The sequence below is a fragment of the Streptopelia decaocto genome (assembly GCF_964273445.1).
Source record: "Streptopelia decaocto genome assembly, chromosome: 2".
Taxonomy (NCBI): Eukaryota; Metazoa; Chordata; class Aves; order Columbiformes; family Columbidae; genus Streptopelia; species Streptopelia decaocto.
In genome coordinates this window covers 54,364,222-54,375,496 of record NC_138655.1, presented here as the reverse complement: position 1 = coordinate 54,375,496, position 11,275 = coordinate 54,364,222, and the positions used below count along the sequence as shown (strand labels likewise).

At 41.6% G+C, this 11,275-nt stretch overlaps 1 protein-coding gene across 5 annotated transcripts in view; it reads left to right on the top strand.

Annotated features, from left to right (window-relative positions):
• Nucleotides 1-3,040: 3,040 nt before the first annotated feature.
• Nucleotides 3,041-11,275, top strand: part of PPP4R1 (protein phosphatase 4 regulatory subunit 1) — a 68,273-nt gene continuing 60,038 nt past the window's right edge. For 2 of the 5 annotated variants that reach the window (XM_082047100.1, XM_082047099.1), the window contains exons 1-2: nt 3,041-4,052; nt 4,340-4,384. In XM_082047100.1, the coding sequence (XP_081903226.1) occupies nt 4,046-4,052; nt 4,340-4,384 (52 nt within the window). In that variant the 5' untranslated portion in view covers nt 3,041-4,045. Of the gene's footprint in view, nt 4,053-4,339; nt 4,385-4,480; nt 4,608-11,275 lie in introns of those variants that run through there. The other 3 variants (XM_082047098.1, XM_082047097.1, XM_082047102.1) reach the window with 2 other exon arrangements.

Below are 11,275 nucleotides of genomic sequence, written 5' to 3'. Positions count from 1 at the left end.
CAGTGAGCTTGAGCACCTATAGGATCACACACAGACATCGATGTTCACTTGCCCACAAGGCAAACTTTGCTTTGTATTAACCAAGCTCTTTGTCAGCAAATTTAGGTGTTAATTTATTCATGGTTGGCATACTAATGTGTTTATAATCCTTCTGTGAGGCAGCAGCAGCTGGACTCAGATGTTAAGCTTTGCAGGTCATCCAAGAGCTCAAGCTCTTAGCCAGGCAACATGGAAAATTAAAACTGTGGTGCACAACAACTTTCCTGTCCACAAGGGATATATCAAAAACCCTGTTTTATTGGAGAGTGAGAAGAAGAACAGGAATAGGGAAAGAGAAGGACAGAAGCAAGTGTAAGAAAAAAAGAAAGGCTTCATGACAAACATCTCTTTGTAGCAGAAGTGCTTCAATATGGGATGCATTTTCAAATTCAAATTGACTATGTCCAAGGCTTCAGCCATCAGGTTTTCATGTGTATCTATATGTATTATAGGTACCCCTGTGCTTATGTGTGTATATGTATCTTAACCCGTATATTTAGTCATGGGCCAGTTTTGGTTAAGCAGCCTATAAAGACCAAAAAAATGGCCTGTAAAGAGTGTATAGTTTAACCATACAGCACAACATATGCGTGCAGACAGAATCCTGGGGGTGGACAAGAAAGCTATGGGTGTTACTCAAGAGGATAAGCAGCTGCCTTAGTGTACCAGCAGTCTAACCCCGATGCATTTTTTGGTAGGCTTTACAGGAAAAGAGGGTTTTGCTAAGGAATCTGAAGGAGGATAGAGAGATGGCTGCGCAGATATTTATGGGAAGCTCTTCCCACAAACGAAGGGTAGCCTGGGAGAAATGCAAAGATAGTTACAATACAGACATTGAAAGCTGGCATTGTTGTTTGATCAGACTTCCTTCTTCAGAGCAAATGAGAAAAAATAACTAATAATATGCTAGATAATAATATAATAAGATAACATAGGGAAGTTCTTGGGGCTGTAGGGTTTTTGAGCCTGAGGTCCTTATACCTGGAGCAGTTTCGATTGAAGAAATGTACCAATCAAGCCACAAAATAACATGTTGCAAATATGTCTAGATGGATGTTGGGTATCTTGTGTCTAACTTGGTCATTTGTATAGGTTTGAAAGGATTTATGCAGTACTTTATGTAAATACTAAAATGTCTTGCTGACTGCTGTGGACTTTTTTGAGATATATCAGGTAGATAGCAATACAGGTGTATTTTATCACATGCAAAGGATCTTGCCAAGGAGTCTTCAGCTTGTATCCTTCCATCCATAGCCTTGCCTTCCACCCTTCGGAGTGTGTTTTTCCATGAGATAGAGTGTGTGAACGTAAGTTTATCTGTTTAAGTTTTTTACTTCCCGGTGCCTGTAAGGGTTCTCAAACTGGCTATTAGAACTCCAGCACCAAATCTGCTAGAATGTTTTGGCAGCTGCTATATTGCTGACTCCTTAACATGTCTCATCCAATAAAACAAGTCTGTTAAGAAAATTTTCTTTCATAATTAGGTGTGTTATTTTAGAATGGCAGTCCATCATGCTGTCTGAAAGAGTCAGCATCTGTCCAACACTTACAGGTTCTCTGTCTGCCTTGCTTTTGACCAGCGGCAGGGAATCTTTCAATCAACTTGAAATTTGGATCAGGCCCTTAAAGAGTACCTGGGGATGTACTGAGACTGAAAAGTTTAAAAATATCTGGTTACTCACTCATTAAGTAGGTATTTGCATTATGTGTTGGCATGAAGCCAAAAAACCCTCTTCCCCCCTCTGTGTGTGTCACTGTACAAGCCAAAGGTTTTGCCACAGAGTTTCTACTCACACAGGAAGAGACCTTTCCTTATGACTGATAGCAATGGGACCAACTGTGCCTGAGGAATACAGTCTAATGTTCTATGGGTAACATGTAGCAAAAGAAAAATGCAATTCCTAACAATTATAACTTGTCTTCAAAGGCTAAATCACACTGATCCTTGTTATCTGAGCTATTTAAATACCATGGTCCTGCCTACAGAGAAAGAACTAACCAGCACTTAAGAAGATCACACAGGAAAATCCAAAATTCATTTATATGAATTTAGGGTAAGTGTGGACTCTTGTAATCATCATTCTAACTTACTTTATTACATAAATTGTACTTCCTCTCTTTAAACAACAACGCACGTAGAAAAAAAAAAGTCCTAAATACTCTAGAGACTATTACATATGAGGCAATAATTAATTGACAATAATTAACACTACTAATACAGTTTAAGAGCAGGACTTCCGGTGCACTGCAAATTATAAACCCAGTTGTCGTAGATGTATCTTACTAAGCTCCATTTCTCATTGAGATGATAACAATAATGGTCAAGGCAACTTTGATGCCCTCAGACCACACTAATCTATGGTTAGCATGCATTAGCGCCTCTTTGTAAAGAGTTAGAAAAAGGAAACAAACCCCTCGATTCTTTCAGTAAAATGAAGCACATCTGTTGAATTCAGAGGAAGCAAAACTAGACTTTGATTGTGGTGAAGGATGTGGAGTGGAGAGAAAACTTCCTGGAAATAATCTGTGGTAATAGAAATAATAAAAACCTAATCTTCAAATATGCTTTACTTTTCTGCTCTAGTCTATTGCTATTACACCCACCATTGTCAGCTATTCGTGATGTCAAATATTTCATCTGAATCTCCTCTTAAATTACACTGGCAGAGAATAACATGGTTCATATAACTTAGTCATGGCAAATTGACTTGATTTACTCAGATTTTGGGGTTATATATCCGAATAAAAACAGGTGTTGGATAATCAGCATCCAGTAGGCCCTGGTGACTCATCTAAAGATTGAATGGGTATGAAACAGAACAGAGCTTTTTCTGTAGGATTGTGAGGAAAGGTATGTATGTATTTTAAAAGATCACACATTTTCAGCCACTATGGCATTGACTATAGAGATTTAATCCTTGTCCAGCTTACAGATGTATGATGTTCACATGCGGCTTACAAGACATGTCAAACATGCAGTTAAAAACAGAGCTACAGATATGGTATTCTTTTTTGAAAAAAAAAAAAAAAACACAAAATAGGCAAAAATAACTGACTTTGCTTTTCTGTGTATTAACAACTTAATTATTGCCAAGATAAAAATAAGACTGTGGGAAGCTCAGATAAGGCTCCCAGGTGTCACCAGTACCAGTAATGGCCCTTTCCTTTATCAAGTGCCCTGGGTATCAATTAATTAGAGCACTTGTTTCATCCAACACTTTCAGTCTTCCAATTTACAGTGGAAAATGTATCAAAACAGTAAAAATGACAACCACCAGCACCGACCGTAAAGTACAGTCAACAGAAGCAGGAAGCGATGGATACCTTCACGTGTACGTACCACTGAACTGCGCGTTTTTAAAACAAAAGTCAAAACGCGAAGCACTGAGAGCATCCCGTCTTTCCAAGACACGGGTTCCCAGCCGCTGAAATTCGGCAGCCCACGGGAGGAGTGTGCCCGTTGGGGTGGCACGGCCACCTCTCAAGGGACCCTTCTCTCCGGGTGACCCCACAACGCTCAACGCGGGGCCTTGAGTCAGCCCCGCTACCCTGCCCGCCCCTCGGCGGGCGGCAGGAGGAGCCCAAGCCCGAGATGGCGGCGGGGGGCGGCGAGGCCAGGTGAACGGGCCGGGTCGTGCTCTGCCGGTCGCTGGCCTCTCCGCCCGCGGGCAGGGCAGGGCTGGGGCAGAGCGGGCCGGGTGGCTCCAGGCGTGAGTCAGAGCGATGGGCGGAGAGGCGCGGCCGCCCCTGCGAGCGAGCGCGGCTCCGCCGGGCGGAGGCGGGGGCAGCGTGTCCGGCCCAGACCCCTCCTCCCGCCTTCCTCCGCCCGCCCGCTCCCTCCTCCTTCCCTCCCTCCGTGACTCTCCCGGGGACGCGGGGAGACGCCGTCGGCCCCGAGGCCCGGAACGCGCGGGGCCTGCCCCCTCTTGCCGTCCGCACCGCTGCCCCTTCGTCTGCCCGGCCGAGGGTTAAATGTAGCCCGGCGCCCCGCGGGGGCTGCAGCAAGATGGCGGGTAGGTAGCGCCCCCCTCCCCCTTTCCGCACACGCCGCCTCCCCGGTGGGGCGCCAGCCCTCCTCTCCCCCCTCCTCTCCCCCGCCCCGGCTTCGGAAGCGCTTCCCGCCGCTGTCCGGCTCGGAGTGTGGGGGGCTGCGGGGTGGGGTCGGGGGAGGCAGCGGGGCGCAGCCTGCAGAGCCCGCAAAGTCCGCGGCGGGGGGCGGCCCCGCCGGGTCACGCGTGGCCGGGGTGGCGTGGGGACAGCGGGCCGGGCGGCGCTGACACATGGTGCGTGTCTCCCGCAGATCTGTCGCTGCTCCAGGAGGACCTGCAGGAGGAGATCGACGGATGTGAGTGGGGCCGGGGGGGCGGCGTGGGGCGGCTCTCGGTCGAGGAAGTGGCTTCAGAGGGGAGCGCCCACGGTGCATTGTGGGAGGCGGGGGGAAGGAGGAGGCCATGCTCCGCGCTTCCCCGTGTACATGACACGCAGCCGGGCGCGCGTGGGGCAGGCCGGGCTCCGCCGGGCTTTCCCGCGGGGGAGCAGCGGCGGCAGCAGCAGCAGCGCGCAGCGGGGTGCGTTGGCCGGCGGGAAGGGCGCGCGGGGGTTCCGTTAACGGCCGCCGGGGGAGGGCGGGAGGCCGTCCCGCCGGGAGGTGTGGCAGCCTGCGGGCCGCCGAGGGGAGCCGGCCCCTCATGGCCTGGCCACGGCGCGACGCCTCCGGGGAGGAGAGACCTGCCGGGTCGGAGCCTGCGGCGTGTCGGTTGCTCGTTCTTTTCATATCCATCTCTCTCTCTCTCTATGTGTGTATATATATATATATATATATATATATATATATATATATATATATATATATATATATATATATATATATATATTTGTTCCTCTCCCTCCTCCCCCCACCCCAGGCCCCCTCTTCCTGACCCTCCCGGAGAGATGTGTGGAAAAGAGTTAATGTCAGGGTGCAGATTGCACAGAATGTGCCTCTGATGCAAAATTACTAACTCAGGGGTATGAAGTCTGGCTGGGGAGGCTGTAAAACATAACTCAGGTGAGAAGGTGTCTGTTGGTTATGTCAGTACCGAGGGAGCTTCTTGGAAGCAAGAGGGGGATAAAATTTTCGGGCGGAAAGTGAAAATGGAGGCGGCTGGTAATGCAGGCGTCTGCCTCGCAGTCTGCCGTGGGCGTGTGGAACCTTGTCGCTGTCTGAAGGTATTTTGTCTGATGTGCGGTCTGCACAGTGGTCCGCTCACTGGGACTAGATTGCAGGAGAAAAACCTTTCATTTCATGGCTTAAAGTTTTAGAGGAGAGTTACTTTAACTTTTTAGAATTTATCTGCTACATCTTTTTTAGTTTTGTCATCTGATGTTTAGAAGGCTTTCATTGTGCATTGCCTTGCACAAAGAGACAGCCTTTCTGTGAGGCTTTTTTTTTTTTTTCTGTTCTGATGGCTTCACATTCAGATTGATAGCATAGCTGTTTGAAAACTTTATGTGATTACAGGAAGACTTTCTTAGAGTGACACACTTAAAAAAAGTCCTTAAATTTCCACTTAGATTATGATTTGTCTTGACTGTGAAACAGGAGCTGAAGTAAGCAATTAGGAATAGTCATGGGAGAGATGATTCTGAACCCGTGGGTTCCTGGTGGTGGTTTGAATGTTATGGTCTTGTCTTTAAACATGAAAAAATAATAAATGTGTGGAGATATGACTCAGTGCAGATGAGAGCATCCTGAAGGCAGGAGCCATAGAAATCTAAAAAATGAAGCCTCATGAAAAATTACTGAGGTTTTGATGGAAGTAGATAAAAGTGAATAGCTCAATGCTTATGCATATTATTTTAAAAGAAAAAAAACAGGAATCTGTATGAATCAATGTGTACTGTCTGGACATAGTTCTGTCACATGATGTTTTTTATGGTTCTAAATTTTATGTGGTTTTGTTCTTGTGAGGTAGGTTTGAGCTGAGGAAAAATAACACTAGACTAGACTAGAGAGACTGTACATATCTAGTCAAAAGCACTGCTTCTTGTGCAGTGATGTTTCTTTGAAATAGCTGTGTTTTGTACCCACAGAAGATAGGGTTTATGCAATTTATTAAAGAGTTCCCCACTGATGCATTGTTTGGGATAATGTTTCATGGTTGCACATATGAAATGGGCAATTTCAAAAAAAGACAAAAAGCTGCAATTTTTGCCTGTCCGTGCCAAACCTAAATCCCACCCTATGGTACTTCTCTATTGTACGTATTCCAAATATCTGCAACTCTTCTGAACAGTGGAGTTGGACACTGGTTTAGAGGTGTATATTCCTGAGGTAGTAGAAAGCAATTGTGAGAAAACTGGAAGTGCTGGCAGCTTTTATGCATGTGTGATTCTGCCAGCTGTGGTCTTGCTATTAAATGTAGTAAACTATAGTTAAGGACAAACAAGGAAAAATATGTGTGGGCATACCTGTAGTCCTCTTGGTGTAATTTTGGAGGAGAAATTAGGTAAATGTAAAATAACGTGAACTGTAGGAAAAGACTGAGATGAGATCAATTGATTGGCTGTTTTGAAAAGTGAACTCTGTAGTTTTCGATAAACCTTTAGGCTTTTAATTGATTTAGTATCAAACAATAGCAAAATATTTATGAGGTGTGCTGGAGAAACCAGGAGTGATTACAAGCAGGTGCATGTGGACACATCTGGATTGGACATCTGAAGCTCCATCTCTGATTAAGCATATGGCTTAGGACATTTTACTAGATTAGGCATTCCTTTGTAGCTCATCAGTGAGTCCAAGTTTGATTCAGAATCACAAAATCTATGCTTTTGGTTTTATAATGATAATTTACAATGTGATTAACCAGTATCTAATACAATTAATGTACAAAAGAAATTAAAAGAATCATTAAGGTCACTAATAGATACCTTTTATTGGTCATGTTCCAAAGCAGTAGGAGGAAGTCCTGGAGTCGAGCAAAAAAACGTGCACTGTTGCTGCTGAAAGTAGTGAACCAAGCATCTGTGTATCTTTTTAGGTGTACAGAGTTAAAACTAGCTGTTTTATGATTGTTGTTTTTAAGGTCGCTGGAATTAAATATTTTACTGGAAAGCTGGAGTTTAATCAACAAATTGGTACAACTGTATGATTTGTGCCTCCTCTCATTTGTTGTGCCAACTCATTGGAATATAAAGAAATATAAAGCAGCAAATAATTAAGTCTTTGGAGTACTGTTTTAATAGTTGCCTGTAAAAGGAAGTTTACCTTTTCTCAAAGAGAACTTGACAAATATTTAGGTTCAATGAAATGCTCCTAGGTTTCAAAAGAGAGTAGTATATCTGCTTTTGGAGTACTGGGAGACCTTCTGAATATATGTTCCAGAAGGCATCTATTTTAAAATTGCCTTTTGTTTATTTGTTTAAGAGGTCAGAGATTAAACAGGAGCTTTTATAAGAAAGGCTTTTAGAGAGTGGTTGATAAACCAGCTGGATTGACTTTTAAATAATTAATTTCAGCTTTGGTTTGCATTTCTATTTTGAAAGCATCATATTATTTCCTGCTCTTGGTTGCCTGGTTACCACTGAAAAGCTCTGATTTTTTTTTTTTTTTTTCCCTCTCTCTTTTTTTTTTTTCTTTTTTTTTTTTTTTTTTCCCTCCCAGGTGAATGTATACTTTTCATCTGATGGTACATTACACAGACGATTGCTTTAAGTAGTTACATAGCTCGACATTGGTATTTCTGTACTTTAATTTTAGGTAATATTTTGCCAATGTAGAGGTAGCTCCTGATGTCAAAGGCAGTGGTAATAACTACAGAATTTCTCGTTTTCCCATATTCAGCCAGTGGCTTTTCCTTGTTTGGTAGTTTGAAGTGGAAACTGGCTGAACATACAGAAGGTTATAAAAGAAATTCCTAAATGTAAGTTCTTAACTGTGAATGGCAACTTTGTCATTGACTCTAACCCACAAACTGAGTAATATATCATTGCATTTAATTTCTGTGAAGGTGAACCTAACAAGAATCCTTGCATGAGATCCATTAAGGCAAAAAAAAAAACCCACGCCACCGTCAAGTCAATAGGGTGAAAATTCAAAGCGAAAGCCTGCAGAAGACTCCCCATCCTATCTGCCTACTATAAGGTGGCAAAATTAAGGTACTGGTTCAGTGTCAGCTGGACAGTTACCCATAACACTACCTGGACTGTTTGATTCCTTGATCTTGTGTTTAAAATCTTGCACAGTATATGAAAAAAGTAATTGAAAATTTGGCTTTTGTTCAAATCTTTGTTTTGCGCATTCAAAACCCAAAATAAAATAATGTAACTGTATAAGCTAAGTATAGAACAGAAAAGAAAATAATTTTAAAAAATGGTTGAAAAGCGAACGTGGGAGGTTGTAGAATTGTATATTTCTGATGATAAATAAAATATTTTTACAACTCTTGCTAGGTGGTTTGTGTTCCATCCCCTTTTCCCCCCTGGGAAATCTGAAATCTGAAGATTGAACTGATCAGTGCAGATAGATGCAATCAAATGTACCGTGATGGAGACTTCTTTCATTCTGTCCATTGATGTGTGCAGGATGTGTATTCTGAAAAATAGAGCCATGTGTAATTAGAATTCAGACTGTGAAAGAGGATATCTTTATTTAACTCAGGATTTTAATTGTGATCTAAATCAGGAGAGAAATTTTGATCTAATAATTCCTTTTAATACTGTTTGGCATTTGTTTTAATGTTTATTATTGATAGCTGGTAGCTGCATTTACTTATAACTTTTGGACTTCTGATAGTTGCAAGTGCTACATACATGCTTCAGTGGTTATGTAGCTTAACATTCAGATTCTAAAGCTTTATCTTCTATCATGTTGAAAAATGGTGAATGATAGTTACCTTTTTCTGTACACTTAGTGTTCTGATGTTTTAACTAGAAATCCTGAAAATGCTATTTTAATAACTAAGCGTAGTTTAGAACCGTAAAATGATTTTTTTTATAGATACATACAAATATACACTTGCGTGTAAACTTGTTTTCTGTAGCATGAGAGTTTAATGGTAAGATACGTTTAAAATTTAACAATAAATGGTTTTTACAGTTAGCAAATCTAGTGTTACTAGTTGATTTTACTACTGGATTAAACATTTTTAAAGGTAAAAAAAAAATGCAGTAGCTATAATCTAATTTACCTCTGGCTTTGGTATTGAGTTATTTTTCATTGATCAGAAGGGGAGGACAGGTCTTTCTAGCCTCTCTCCCAGCAGGCTTCTCCACTGTGAGTGAAACAGTTATTCACCTAAGCTGAAGAAATACTCTCTGCATCTGCAGGTGTCAAAAACTGGTTTATCTTTATGTTCTTGTTTCAGGTGATCAGAAAATCATCTGACATTACCAATGAGCTTGTGTTGGTTGAATACTTTGAATTCAATTATTCTGTTATACTTCAGGTAGCACAAAATTCTCTTCTCAAGTAGAAGCTAATTGTAATTTAATTTTTCTTTTTACTTTTTTTTTCATAATACTTAAAGCCTAAAGTTGTGGGTTGGTTTGTTTGTTTGGTTTGGTTTTGGGTCCTTTTTTTTTTTTTGTGTGTGTGTGTGTTTTGTTTGTTTGTTTTCTCTTAATAAAATCTGTCTGTATTTTCCTATGGTGTCAAATCACAATCACTGCTTGATGCTGTGTTGTAGTTCTTATTCTTTTGCAGTTAATTATGCTGGGTTAACATGCATTCAGTATATTGAAATTCACCTTAGCTTTCCCACAGCTTTACATAGTAATATCAGAAGCTTTTGTACTGTGGTTCTTCTGTTCCTTTACCACAGAAAAAGAATTGGCAAATTTTATTTTGCTGTTAGTTTTTATGTATGGACTGCAAGTCAAGTCACTTCTTAGACTTAATTTCAGCTTTGACTATAGCTAAATTTCCAACATAATGTTCAAATACTGTGTTGCAGTACTGACGTTTTGGTCCCGTCAGAGACTTAGCTCTGGTGAAAGAGTGCTGAGATAGTTTGAGTTACTGAGTTGACATTTCAGTAGTCTGCAGTGTTTAATGTTGGTGTTGCAAAAAATAACAGAAATTAATGGCAGACTTTGTATTTAATATCTCTGGTGTGGCTGAGGTTCTGTTCTGTTGGGAATCTAATAACCAATTTTTAATGCTAATGAAGCATACTTGTTAAGTCTGTTTCCCCTGGAGATCAGGTTTTAATTCTCCTGGCTCTTCAGTTAATTTGTTTGTCTTTTAATGTGGTGATTTACCTTCATAGAAACTTGGAGACTTAGGTTGGATGGCTGTGTCCCTATAGAATTCTGGTTTTAGTGGTCTCAGGTGGGTAATGGTTAGTCTCTTTTTCCTCAGCAACTTAGGATCCTAGAGAGATGATGATGATGTGAGGAAAGGGTTGTACTTGATTTGATATAGGCTAATGAACGTTTCTCATGCAGCTGCACATATTTTCTCCATTGCATCTAGCAGAGGATTGAAGAAGAGGTAATTTTCTAGGCTTTCAGCTTTCCAAGGCCAGTAGCATCATCTCTGATGTGGAAATGTGCTTTTCGACAGCCACTTTTTATGTACCTGTCTCTGGCAGGAATCCTCAGTTAAGTTTGCCAGCTCCTCTTTTTTTTTTTTTTTAAATTTTATTTTTGTTTAATTTTGTCTTTGTCTCCTGATTTATCTCCTAGTGCTTTCAGGTATAATCCTTATACCTTTCCCACTTGGAGTGAAAAAGAAAATGAAAACCAGGAAGGAGTGAGTGAGTCATGAAAGACAAGGAAATTTTTAAAATCTTAAGATAGAGTGAAACCTTGATGTTCATGCAGTTGTTTCTGACTGCTGACCTATTGTGGAGGTGGCAGACCCCAGGTGAAGATAAAATACCTCTTTCCTGTATGTGTCTTTTGCTGCTAAGACTTTCCCTCTGTGTGGGCAGGAAGTTTTCATTTTAAGAGTAGTAGCTGCAGGAGATGACTTGTAACAGTAGCAGAAGTGGATGAAAGGATAGCTTCTGCTTTGAGAGCTGGAGTAACAATTCTGATTTTGGAAGAGATAGCTGCCCCTAAAGGAACCCAAACATGAGGGCTTCTCTATCTGCTTTAGAAGGTATAGCATAAGAAAAATTAATGTGGCTTTTTCTTGGTTTGGGTGGGATGCTGCAGTTCTTTCTGGCAACAGGGTGTTAATTTCCTGTCCAGTGTAGGTTGAACAAAGTGTCAAAATATGTCTGTGAAGGGTGTTAATTCACAACAGCAGAAC